Source organism: Neoarius graeffei, chromosome 9, assembly GCF_027579695.1.
Source record: "Neoarius graeffei isolate fNeoGra1 chromosome 9, fNeoGra1.pri, whole genome shotgun sequence".
NCBI classification, from domain to species: Eukaryota; Metazoa; Chordata; class Actinopteri; order Siluriformes; family Ariidae; genus Neoarius; species Neoarius graeffei.
Window position 1 is genome coordinate 68,444,901 of NC_083577.1, and position 14,232 is coordinate 68,459,132.

A 14,232-nucleotide genomic window follows, 5' to 3' on the forward strand; every position below is an offset into this window, starting at 1 on the left:
CAGTCTTTTTTTTTTTTTTTCCTTCAACTAAGAAGAAAACTTCCAGTCTACTCTGCCAGTGCTGCCATTTTGGAAATCACATGATGCAGTGCTGCATGCTGATTGGTTGAATTCGTCTGCAAGAAACCACGCACCAATGTTTTGAATGTGAATTGCCAAAACGAGTAACAAAAACGGAACTAAAGGCTCACAACACAACGTGTCATGGTATGGAAGGGTTGGAAATTAAACAAGTAGTCCACAGTCTATAGGTAAAACATCCATCCGTCCATCCATTTTGGCATATCACTACAGTGACGTGGCCGCCCTGACCGCTTCAGCCATCAAAATGTTGAAAGAACATTACAGTAGTGGTTTCCTGTTGCGTTCTACTGAATTATTATTATTATTATTATTATTATTATTATAGAGGTTTTCTCCTCTCAATCATTCTCACACACACACACAGATATTCACACCGATGGGCAATTTAGAGCCACCAATTAGCCTAACCTGCATGTCTTTGGACTGTGGAGGAAACCGGAGCACCCGGAGGAAACCCACGCAGACATGGGGAGAACATGCAAACTCCACACAGAAAGGCCCTCGTCAGCCACTGGGCTTGAACCCAGGACCTTCTTGCTTTGAGGCGACAGTGCTCACCACTTACATCACCATGCCGCCATAGGTAAAACAGCACGGCGCTTAAGGTTCACAAACACTGTTTCAAGCTTTGGCCAATCAGTGCACAGGAATGCAATCACATGATTTTTTTCAATCATGGCGGCGCCAGCAAAGTAGACAAACTTTTCGGCTCGATTCAGAAAATCGGCAGCAGGGGACACTAATATTGATTTGAAGTGGCTGAAATGTTGATTCAGGAAACCTTTATTGTTTTGTGATCAAACGGAGACCGACAGATTGTATGTGGAGCGGACCGTTCATGAATTGCAGCTTTGGGTGTTTTTCCGTGTCGGAAAAGAAGAATGAGGAGAATCGCACTGCAAAAAAATTTAAATCTGAATTTGAGGAGAAAATGACTTAATACTAGTGAAGTTATGTTGCTGCATGGACAGATATTTTTACTTGATAAGACATCTTGGAATTAGTTGGTTGCAGTCTAGAACTAGGTTTAATAATCTGAGTTGGTGTCTTGTATTCTTCTAATAGGAACTGCTAGATCATTTCAACTATTTTCAAGATATTTTCACTTGCTAAGATAGCACAAGTCAGACCTGTTCCCAGTGCATGTTGGACTCCAGCAGGGCTGCCCTTTGTCACCGGTTCTGTTCATAATTTTTATGGACAGAATTTCTAGGCGCAGCCAGGGACCGGAAGGAATCCTGTTTGGGAACCACAAGATTTCATCTCTGCTTTTTGCGGATGATGTTGTCCTGTTGGCTTTTTCAAACCAGGACCTTCAGCATGCACTGGGGCGGTTTGCGGTCGAGTGTGAAGCGGCTGGGATGAGAATCAGCACCTCCAAGTCCGAGGCCATGGTCCTCGACTGGAAAAGGGTGGCTTGCCCTCTCCAGGTTGGTGGAGAAGTCCTGCCTCAAGTGGAAGAGTTTAAGTATCTCGGGATCTTGTTTACGAGTGAGGGAAGGATGGAGCGTGACATCGACAGGCGGATCGGTGCAGCCTCCGCAGTGATGCGGTCGCTTTACCGGTCCGTCGTGGTGAAGAAGGAGCTGAGCCAAAAGGCGAAGCTCTCAATTTACCAGTCGATCTACGTTCCAACTCTCACCTATGGTCATGAGCTTTGGGTAATGACCGAAAGAACAAGATCGCGGATACAAGCGGCCGAAATGAGTTTCCTTCGCAGGGTGGCTGGGCGCTCCCTTAGATATAGGGTGAGAAGTACAGTCACTCGGGAGGAGCTCGGAGTAGAGCCGCTGCTCCTCCACATCGAGAGGAACCAGCTGAGGTGGCTCGGGCATCTTTTTCAGATGCCTCCTGGACGCCTCCCTGGGGAGGTGTTCCAGGCATGTCCCCCTGGGAGGAGGCCCCGGGGAAGACCCAGGACACGCTGGAGGGACCATGTCTCTCGGCTGGCCTGGGAACGCCTCGGTGTTCTTCCCGAGGAGCTGGCCGAGGTGTCTGGGGAAAGGGAAGTTTGGGCTTCCATGCTTAGACTGCTGCCTCCGCGACCCGGTCCCGGATAAAGCGGAAGAAGACAAGACGAGACTAGAAGATAGCATTTTTTGCAGTGTGTGTATTGTGGCATGTAGCGACTGTGTTCATTTTCGGTGACCTGTCAGTATAACTCCCTAATAACTATAACAGCTTTGGCAGTAGATGATAATGATAATGATAATGGCCTTCATTGCTTTCACGTCATAAAGGATTTCAGTAAAATCATGGACCCTCCAGATACAAGTCAGAGACTCCGGGGGTCCGCAGACCCCACACCGTGAACCACGCCCTTGTAGCTGCTTTATAAACTGCTCCATCTATTCAGCCTTTCACTCCTGCCCTCTGCCGTTTTATCTCTCTTCTTCTTTTCTCTTCCTCTGTCTCTCCGAGACTTCCTCCTTCCCCCTCTTGTCATAATGCTGATTAATTCCACATCCTGTGCAAGCGGTGGAATATCTGCCTGGTGTAAAACCTTGCACCGCATTACGCTCCTTGACTGATTATACCCAGAGTATTCAGCTTCACATTAACATTCACTCTAGCTTCGGTTGAGTTAATCATTCTCCTTGCAGTCACTGGGTCAGATGTGTTCTCACACCCGCGCACACGCGCGTGCGCACACAGTAGTGAAACTACAAACTACAGCTCACCTCTCTGACCCAACGCTAGCCTGTGCTGCACTGCCCCACACACACAAAGCACACACAGGCCTATTGAGGCCTGCTGGCCCGAGAATGCATCTTTAGGAGTTAGCGGTTCTGCAGGCCATTGTGCTGAGGCTGAAAGAGATTACATGAACATGTCATTAGCTTCTCCGCTCTCTGCCATTACTCATTTATTGATTAAATGAGCCAGGCACCTCATTTCAGCCGGATATCTGATCTCTTCCAGTCATACACCGTCCACTTGTGCCTCAGTACGCGTGTGAGAGGTTGTGTAGCGAGGATAGCGAGCGCATGCATTTTTGTTTCGGGTGTCGCATGGGGCCGAGAGACTGGGATTATATAATTCTGTGCTCCCGTGTGTATATGCGCTTAGTGTGCGTGGATGCAGTAGAGCAATGGTGCCAAAGGTAATCTCAGAAGAATGCAGAGAGCCCGTGCGTGAGGTCTCATGCCTTTCTCTGTGCTTTCTTTATTTCAGACTGCTCATGTGGAAGAACACGGCTCTCTATGCGCAGACATGCACTGTGTTTATGTGGCCTTATTCTGTCTGTTATGTACGAGTTTACCTCCATGCATGGCTGTCTGAGGGATGGGAAACCGGGAGAAACTGCTGAAGGCTGAAGCCACTTTGAAATAGAGGTTAGTGACAAGTATGCTAACAATGTTTCTTTCTCTCTCTCAGATCGCGAAGTTGAGGCAGCAGCTCCAACGCAGTAAGCACATCAGTCGGCACCATCGCGATAAGGAGCGCAAATCCCCCTTCAATGGCAACCATGCCGCCATTAACCAATCACAGGTAAGCTCTCTCTCTCTCTCTCTCTCTCTCTCTCTCTCTCTCTCTCTCCTTCTCTCTCTCCGTGTCTGATCCTGCAGGACTTAGTGGTGCTCAAAAGTTTGTGGACCCTTTAGAATGTTCTACGTTTCTGTTTAAATATAACCTAAATCATATTTTCACACAAGCTCTAAAAGTAGATAAAGAGAACCCAGTTAAACAAATAGTCGGGCTGTTAAAGTAAGAAATTGTTCACTTAGTTGATATATATAATTCTAGATATGGGGGCATTTCAAATTCGGCTTCTAAACCCTGGCATACACGTGCAAAATCGATCTAACATGAAAACGAGGCTAAACTAATTTTCTTTTCAAGTTTTTTTTTTTAATAAGATTGATTGATGATTGATTGATTGATTGATTGATTGATTGAATGTCTACCTCACAAATAGAGAATTTCTTCCCTGTGTCTGAAATCGCTCCCTACTCACTATAATAGGGCACTATATAGTGAGGACGCCATTTTGTAGTGCTGTCCGAAAGCTTAGTGAGGATTATTCACACCCTATATAGTGCACTCAAAGTATCCCACAATGCATCACGAAAAGTAGTGTACAACCTATAGTCACTACCCAAGCAATATATCCTGTCGTGCATTGCGGTCGCGCTGAAAGAAATCAAAAGCCTCAAATTTGATTTAATAGAAGGCAGCGGCAAAGAAGAAAGCCTTGATTTTTTTTAAAAACTGAAAGATGCAGGTACTTTGTATTTATTAATGTGGGAAATGCGCTCTGTATAATAATATGTATTTATCTCAAAAATACATGCATGTATTTATTATTTTGAAAACCGACTGATCGGCAATGACGTAAATACCAGCACGACGGACTAGCGTCCGAAAGCGTTTTTTCATTTTACCAGTGAGCTTACTGTATAGTCCTCTATACAGTAATTCCCTATATAGGGAGTAGTGAACGAGTGAGCGATTTCGGACACAGGGCTTGTTCTCAAAGATGTGATATGTGACTAGTCACGTGACATGGGATGCAGTATTAAGTAAATAAAAAGGTTGCCAGAAAATAATTTTTGCAGTTCAAAGTTTTAGCTGGTAATATGGATTCATATGATCATGTGATATCAAAACATTGAAAAAAAATACCTCTCTCGTCATTACTGATTACAATCCCTGCCACAGAAGCATAACGCTGTACACTGAAGATTAACCTTCGTACATTTACATTGACCCAAACACCCTTTCTTGCAACCACAAGGAGTCAAACGCCCCCATATCTAGAATTATTATATACATTGACTTGAGCTAGTGTGGCAAATTTCATGCTTCTATCACAAAACGAGCAATTCCAGGGTGGGTTTTTTTTTTTATGCTTAACAACCGGACTAAAACGATGCAAAACATTATACTTGGATATTTATTTATTAAGGAAACTGATCCAATATTACATTTCAGTGAGTGGCACAAGTATGTTAGCCTTTGCTTTTAGTATCTGTTGTGACCCCACCCCACCCTTCTGCAGCAAAAACTGCAAATAAATGTTTCTGGTCACTGTTGATCAGTCCCGCACATCGGCTTGGAGGAATCTTAGCTCGTTCCTCTGTACAGGACAGCTTCAACTCTGGGATGTTGGTGTGTTTCCTCACATGAACTGATCACACAGCATTTCTGTTGGATAAAGGTCAGGACTTGGCCATTCCAAGTGTGCTTCGGGTCGTTGTCTTGCTGCATGACCCACTTTCTCTTGAGATTCAGTTCACAGACAGATGTCCTGATATTTTACTTTAGAGTTTGCTGGAATAATTCAGAATTCATCGTTCCGTCAGTGAAGGCAAGCCGTCCTGGCACAGATTCAGTAAAACCGGCCCAAACCGTGATACTACCACCTCCATGTTTCACAGGTGGCATAAGGTTCTTATACTGGAACGCAGTGTTTTCCTTTCTCCAAATATAACGCTTCTCATTTAAACCAAAAAGCTCTATTTTGGTCTCACTGGTCCACAAAATTTTCCCAGTATCCTTCTGGCTTGTTCATATGATCTTTAGTTCTTTTTAGAGAGCAGTAGTTTTCTTCTTGGAACTCTGCCATGAACGCCATTGTTGCTCAGTGTTCTCCTGACGGTGGACTCATGAACATAAACATCGTTAGTCAATGTGAGAGAGCCTTTTAATTGCTTACCTTAGGTCCGTTTTGACCACTCAGACTTTTACACGCCTTGCTCTTGGAGTGATCCTTGTTGGTCAATCATTCCTGGAGAGGGTAACGGTGACCTTGAATTTCCTCCACCTGTCTGACTGTGAATTGGTGGAGTCCAAACTCTTTTTGTAGATGGCTTTTCCGACCTGATGAGCATCGATAGCTCTTTTTTCCTGAGGCCCTCAGAAATCATCTTTGTTCGTGCAGTGACGCACTTCCACAAATATACTGTATGTTGTGAAGATCAGACATTAATAGATCCCTGTTCTTTTAATAAAACATGGCACCCACTCACACCTTTATTACCAGCCCGTTGATTGAAAACATGGACTCTAATTTCATCTTCAAATTAACCGCTAATCCGAGAGGTTCGCATTCTTTTGCCACTCACAGATATGTAATGTTGGCTCATTTTCCTCAATAAATAAATGACTAAGTATAATATTTGTGTCTCATTTATTTAATGCGGTTCTGTTTATGTGCTTTCAGGACTTGTATGAAAATCTAATGTTGTTTTAGGCCATATTTGTGCAGAAATATAGAAAATTCGGAAGAGTTCACAAACTTTCAAGCACCACCGGACAAGTTGTTAGAGGAGGGACGGTTCTGCATCGCTGTGTTGCCAGTTGCTACAGAAACCCAGCAAACTCTATTGTATTTCTGTCTCGTTTTTTCAACACTGTCCTTCCCGTTCTCCATTTCGCCCTTCCTATTTTTTTCTTCGGTTTTGTCTGTCTGTGTCGCTCACTTTCTTGTTCTCTTTCTGCCTCGTTCTCGCACAGCGCTGAAGTGAAGCAGCTGTGAAGCTCTCTTAGTTTAGACGAAGCATTATAAATCACTTGAGTGTTTATGAAAGTTTCTGAAAGTACCGCAGAAACACAAATAGGTTTCTGAAGGTTGTATTGGATGATTCATTATGGGATATGGCCATGCTGTGATCAACTAAAGCTTAGCTTGGTCTGAGGACCCCCGCTTCCACACACACACACACAGACACACACACACACACACACACACACACACACACACACACACACACAGAGAGAGAGACGCACGTGCACGCAGTCCCAACTGGATTGTTTATAAAAGCTGTATCCTTAATGAACTGCCAGAATGTATAATAGCCATGTTAATTACTCCATCACTTGTTGTAATAGACACCACACACACACGCTCACACATAGAGACTGAAAAGTGTTGGTGAGAGTGAAAGAGAGTGCAGGACAGCCATGTGTGAGGTTTGATCCGCATGTGTGTGTGTTGGGGCTTAATCAGCAAGGCCAGGTGCAAGCATGAAGGCTCTCGAGTGTGAAAGGCTTCTCTTCATGAGCAGGGAATTAGTGAATAAATTACAGCGATCACATTTGGGTCGGTCTTGCTCTCTCTTTTTTTTTTTTTTTTTGGTCTCTGTGTGTGTGTTTTGTGTTTGCTCATGAATTAGGCCTGCGTGTGGCAAACGTCCTGCACGCCTGCTCTGTACTGTACTGTAGTTGCCAGCCGGTCAATTAAAGGCCGCCCTCTGTCCGGCTGTCCCTCTCCGTGGGTGTCGGGTGAGGGAGACGAGCTTGTTGTGTGGCTACCTTTTTGTCTAAGTGCCTGTGGCAAACTAAAGCACCATCTGTCGCTCCACCGTATTGAGGTTGGCCCTACTGTACGGAGACGATCCTTCTGATCTCTGAGAAACGCGCTTACCGAACTCCCGGTTCTCATGGGTTGAATTGGTTCTGCCGGGAACACGAGTGTGTCATTAGGCCTCGCGCAGGGTGTAGCGCACAGAGGACAGGAATGTTGGGTTGTTTTAGGAGAGCGCTTGGCTCGTTGTTTTTGGTTCAAACTTTCAAGGAAGTTTTTACAGTGCTGCCTGGGTGAGAAAGCACATGGAAATCTGGGGGGGTTTCAGTTCCAAAACAGTATTCTGACATGAGGTAACTTAGTCACGAAACACACATACGCTCAATGCCTTAATTATTCTCTGCAGTGAGCGTTTTTATTTGCCCTTGCTGCCAGATCTATATAGTGGTAGAGCTGGATTTTTCTTTTTTTTCTTTTCCCTCATGGAGACTTTATTGTCTCGATGAGGTTTATTTGCTTGGGGGTTCCTTGTCTAAAGCTGCTCTGCTTCACATTAGGCCTAATGGAAAGCAGGTGAGCGAGAGCTCGCTGTATAACCACGTTAATTCTCCCAGACTGGAGTTTATTTGGATCACAGGGACACGGGTTTTAATTCAGTGTCATAGCTGAGCTATAAACGGGTGTGTGTTCTGAGTTTTGGCTGAGCTGCTTGTGTATGGGCAGTATGGTTTAAAAAAAAAAAAAAACATATTGTGATTCTTCAAGATGTTTTCAGAAGACACACAGTTTCATTTTGCGAAGCAGCAGTAGTGCTGTATTCAGAAAGTGGGGAAAATGAGCTGAGTAATGTTTATGAAGTGATGGTAACTAAGGAAGAAATCTTCACTTAAACTGGTTCACAGAGTTCACTAACATTTTAACTTTTTTTTTTTTCCTTGGGTTTAGGTAAATGCTTTTTTTTTTTTTTTCCCCCTCATTGTAACGTGACTCTTGTGTGTTGTTTAAGATGCCACTTGAGTTATTGCTGCCGAAGGGGGTCACACCAGATACTGCAAGACTTGGTCTTGAAAAATTTCCTTCTCATTTCTCTGACTAGTCTAAATAGCCAACCTAAATAGTGTTGTGATGGTTTAAAGAAAAAAAAGAAAGTAAAATAATATGAGGGCGGCACGGTGGCGTAGTGGTTAGCGCTGTCGCCTCACAGCAAGAAGGTCCGAGTTCGAGCCCCGTGGCCGGCGAGGGCCTTTCTGTGTGGAGTTTGCATGTTCTCCCCGTGTCCGCGTGGGTTTCCTCCGGGTGCTCCGGTTTCCCCCACAGTCCAAAGACATGCAGGTTAGGTTAACTGGTGACTCTAAATTGACCGTAGGTGTGAATGTGAGTGTGAATGGTTGTCTGTGTCTATGTGTCAGCCCTGTGATGACCTGGCGACTTGTCCAGGGTGTACCCCGCCTTTCGCCCGTAGTCAGCTGGGATAGGCTCCAGCTTGCCTGCGACCCTGTAGAAGGATAAAGCGGCTAGAGATAATGAATGAGAAAATAATATGACTTTACGGCTTACTATAATTCCTTAAGAAGAACAACTTTATTTATCACACATACACTTAAGCACAGTGAAATTCTTCTCTGCGTTTAAAGTGTATGTAATGCCTTATTGTAATGCTTTAAAATGAATATATATCGTTAGTAACAACCAAAATGAATAATAAAACGGGGGGGGGGGATAATATAAATTATTTGTTCTTTTATTATCAAGCACAGAACTATCGATAAATCACGGCTTCTGGATCCCGGATAAAGGCAGCCTTGTCCCAGGGCTAATCTCGCATGATGTCACACGTGGAACCCGGGTTATCTGGGTCGTTTCGGTTCATCTGACTCTGTGCTTGTTTACTCACTGAAATTGGATATTGTTGTAGTATTCTTCCAAAAATAACGATGTGAAAGCGCTGCGTTGTGTTTGGATGTTCAAATCCGTATACAACAAGACATTCAGTTCATGAATTTCCGAGAAATTACACTAATCTAAAACGACAGTGGGTGAAGTTTGTGCAAACGAAGTGGGCAGGTTTTGTCTCGCCTACTAATAATAAATCTGATTCATCAAGTGTTCATAACCACCAGAACGACCATATGGGAATTATTGGAGTAAAAATGAAACCCATTGATTTAATAAATGACATTTGATCTGACATTTGGACAGTTCGTCAATTCCCCTATTATCGCCCACTTCATGTTTCCTTTCAATAATTACACTGAATAAGTTTACGTTTTAAAGATTATATTTCTGCATTTATTGAGGTACATGGGGCGGCACGGTGGTGTAGTGGTTAGCGCTGTCGCCTCACAGCAAGAAGGTCCTGGGTTTGAGCCCCGTGGCCGGCGAGGGCCTTTCTGTGCGGAGTTTGCATGTTCTCCCCATGTCCGTGTGGGTTTCCCCCGGGTGCTCCGGTTTCCCCCACAGTCCAAAGACATGCAGGTTAGGTTAACTGGTGACTCTAAATTGACCGTAGGTGTGAATGTGAGTGTGAATGGTTGTCTGTGTCTATGTGTCAGCCCTGTGATGACCTGGCGACTTGTCCAGGGTGTACCCCGCCTTTCGCCCGTAGTCAGCTGGGATAGGCTCCAGCTTGCCTGCGACCCTGTAGAACAGGATAAAGCGGCTAGAGATGATGAGATGAGATGAGATTGAGGTACATGTAAATATTTCCCTATATTTTGCAGTGGCCAGTTTAGAACAAAAATCCACAAACCAATCTGTGTTTCCAATTCTCTCTGGCTGGTGGTGCGCTATCGGTGGTGAGTGGGACTGTCGTGAACTGGCAGTTTCTCGTCTTGGGGGCTGCAAAAGATAACCCTTTACTCCGGAATATCCTTGATAATCATCTGCCCCGTCATCCAACATATAAGAATCCCAATCACTATCAGAATTCTCTCCAAAACATGATTCCATATTGAGACTGGTCTAACCACTGCTGCACACATGAACGAAATTGATACCTGGATTGCTACACATGTGACATCACGCACCCCTTCGGGATCTTCCAGATGAGTCTCGGCAGATTCCCTGAAAATCAGCTGATCTTATTGATTTTCCATCAATTTATGGCCTTTTGGATCAACTATGGTTCAAAGACGCACGGTCAATCAACATAATGATTGATTGTTGCTTTGTACAAAGGAAAAAAGCGGGGTTTAGGGACGTTACATACACTTTAACCCATCTGAAGCAGTGAACACACACATGTGATCAATGACCACACACACATAACCAGAGCAGTGGGCAGCTATGCTACAGCACCCGGGGAGCAGTTGGGGGTTAGGTGTGTTGCTCAAGGGCACTTCAGCTCATGGCTGCCCCATGCTAACCTAACCGCACGTCTTTGAACTGTGTGGGAGACCGGAGCACCCCGAGGAAACCCACACAGACGCGGGGATAACATACTAACTCCACACAGAAAAGCCCCCGTCGGCCACTGGGCTCGAACCCGGACCCTTCTTGCTGTGAGGCGACAGTGCTAACCACTACACCGCCGTGTCACCAAAATGCCCTCTCCCATTGCATGGTCATCTACAGGGTATCAGCTTGAGAAGTTTTGGACTTGAATTGCATGCGGGACAGAGATTTGGACTTGGATTTGTGACTTTTTTTTTTCTTTTTTAAATAATAGTACAGAAGTAGTCTGGCCTATTCAAATCTCTGGATGTTTATTCTACTCTGACACAAACTGCCACACCTGCCCTGATCAGAGGGGCACCTACTCTTTCTCACCCACACACCACCCCTCACCCTCTCTCTCGTATGAGGATTTGTTTCATACACCGAGCATGGCGGTGCAGCCTGAAAAGACACACAGCATGACCTCTTGTGGGGGGTGAGCGAGCGAGCAAGCGAGTGTGTGTGCGTGCACCAGTGCTTGTTTTGCCAGTGCTGGGGGCAGGGTTAATTATAAGATGTGACGGCAGTGCAGAAGCCCTGTCCGGTTGGAGGTATGTATATTTGAACTGTGTGGGTTAACAACAAACAACTCCATCTGTGTGTGAGAGAAAGTGCTCATCATTTCAGGGGTCTTAAAACTCCACACATGCTTTTATAGTTTAAGGCCCAAACCAACATGGCTGCAGGGTAGACTAAAGGCTTTTAACACACACCCGACTTGTGCTGTTTTTCCATTCACTATCCACCGAGTCTTATGTTACTCAGCTGCCGTGTCAGAAAATCAACGATTTTCCGTTGCAGCCTGATCTTTCCTGCCACAAAAGAAAATGTCTGAGCATACTTGGAGCAAAGCAAACGATTTCCTGTGTGGACTCGATCTCCACAGCACCCACTAGTGTCTGAAACAAGAAGCGTCAAGGCCACGGCTGTGCTGCTCTTGGCACAGTGGGGTGTGTTGGGGGGGGATGATGAAGCGCTCTGCACCGTTCCGCTCAAGTTTGATCCGATTGCAGAGCGAGGAATGAATTCCACTCCATCAGTGCCCCTCTTCTGTGGTTAGCTTGTGGTTTCACATGTGTTTTTCTTGGATTGCTGCATTTATGAGGAAGAGTGGGTCGTTTGATGGCTGGTGATTTGTTTCAGCATTTTATTCAGATAGCAGGCCACAACAGAGAGAACAGACTTGAATTTAGTCTAAACTATGCTAAACTGTTGCTGGGAATGCATGGGTGGTTTTGTAGTCGGGCTTATGAATGTGTAGCAAGTCTCGAGAGGAAGAGAGAGGAAGTGTGTGTGTGTGCGTGTGAGTGTGTGTGTGGTAGTGCCTTTTGTATTCTTAAGGTTGTCCATAGTTCAGCTCTGGTAAACAGCCGTGGCCTCGTGAATCTCCTGCTTTTTATAAATGCCACGGCAGTGAAACAAGGCCGCGTGTGAATGTGCCTGTGGCAGCTATCAGAGCCAGGGGACGGTTCAAAGGGATTCTTCTATCTGACCTCCACATTTAAAGGCAGGCTGTAGTAACCAGAACAAACCCGGCACAGAAAGACCACTCGCTTCCTGCCAGTAAAAGCCTCACAAATGACACGAATAAGTCTGCTTTACTTTACCATTTAGGGCAACTACACGTTGCTCCAACCTTGTGATTTATGCTGATTGCAATTATTTCGAAAGTTTCTGCAGTTAATTACCTTCTGATATCAGTTAAGACTACGTACAGTACATAATAAGACTTTTTTTTTCCCCCCATCCTAATCGTTCTTTATAATGTGTAGCATATGACTGATTACCATGGACAAGAATTCCAGCATTTCTCTGTCCTGAGAAAAGAATGAGGGGGAAATTTTCCTCAAAGTCTCATTAATAATGGAACGCAATGGCAGGCTCTATTGATTATCTTTTTAAAATGAGCAGTGTGAACTTGGTTACACTCAATCAGATACGTGCTAGAATGAGACGGACATTCTTATGGATTTTTTTTTTCCAACTTTTAAACACCAGAGCACTACTGTAAATGTAATTCTGGTTATTTATTGCCTCTCTCAAAGGTTTTGTGGTGTCCATGGACCATCACACCCACACATCAATGTCGGTAACACATGACCACCTTCTCAAAGTGGTAGTACCACCTCGGGAAGAACGAACGATCGAGGTTTCGAGCTGAACTTAGAAAGCGCTTTGATCGAAGCATTTTTGAGTAACGTGTTTCCCAGAGTTTTTAAAACAGTTTAGAGTAAATTTCTGTCTCCGTACAGGAAATATGCTAAAATTCAAGCGTGTTGTAATCATGCTTACGCTGCGGATGCAGGAGACGGGAGTGAAGTTAATTTAAAAACTGCTCGAGTGTTCCTTTAACATGGCAATTATGCCTTAAGTAGCATTTATGCACTGAAAGCCTCTATAAACCAGGAATTCATTTTCAATATGTAACCCGAAGGAAGGTAAAGCGTTATCTGCACCACTGGAGCGGTCCTTTTAAATATTATTAAAAAATTTCGTGTGTGTATTGCACGTACCTTCTTGATGTGGTGGACGGAAGTTGGAATAACTGTCATGTTTCTTTTAAAGTTTAACTATCTGTAGCCTTCTAAAGTCTGAGAGTCATTTGTATCACTCTGCGAGACTCCAGAAACCAGGAGCCACAGAGGCAGAACAGCTATTTTATGAGCAAAAAGGGGCATTAACCCCAGTGTTTTCATGTCTCAGCCTCTGACCTCTCACAATATACAAACAGCAGAGCGCAACTCCCCCATGTGGTTCGCTCGTACACCTCCGAGCTCAGGATCTGCGTTGCGCCGTCTACAGTGTAGCGCCTGGTGTCCCAGTGCCCTTTGCTATAGTAATGACAAAGTGCTGGCCTTCCTGACCTTCAGCCACAGACCGCCCTGATCAGATCAATGGCTTTATAGTGTGGGAATGACTCAAAGGGCCACAAACACTTTGTCTCCTCTTGCACGCTAGTAAAAGCCCTGACACTTCAGACCAGCCGTAGTGCCCATGTTCCAGCGCAGCTCGCCACTGGAAATTTGACACGTAAACAAATATTTGTCTCCTAGTGAGCAGTTGCTAGGAAGTTGCCAGGAGCTGGACAGCATCACTTAACCAGCTTATTGTTTTCGGGTGACCTCAGAGGTCAGGGTTTGGCACAGTGTCTGCCTGTTGGTTATACACAGGTCCCATGTTGCATTTTAAAACAGGAAATGGAAAAGAGTGTCCTGAATTATGTGAGCTTTAAAATAAAAAATATGTGGCGTCTCAGTTATTTAAATACACGTGCAGTTCACCCAGAGGGGTAAAGTTGTGCTGCATTGGCACTCGGTGTGGTGTGGGGAGTTGAGAGAGCCTGGATGTATAGAGATGTTAATGAGGGTTCAGGGTGCAGGCTGATCCTCCGTGCTTAAAGAGACCATCACGACGGGGCCACACAGCTCTGCTACATCCTCCTAATGCACCCACATTGTTCCCTT

General features: G+C 44.8%; 1 protein-coding gene across 1 annotated transcript in view; it reads left to right on the forward strand.

The window, feature by feature from the left end:
• The window catches only part of fam117bb (family with sequence similarity 117 member Bb), a 102,141-nt gene that overhangs the window by 75,637 nt on the left and 12,272 nt on the right, over window positions 1-14,232 (forward strand). The window contains exon 4 of the mRNA XM_060930150.1: window positions 3,463-3,576. Within this exon, the coding sequence (XP_060786133.1) occupies window positions 3,463-3,576 (114 nt within the window). The remainder of the gene's footprint in view (window positions 1-3,462; window positions 3,577-14,232) is intronic.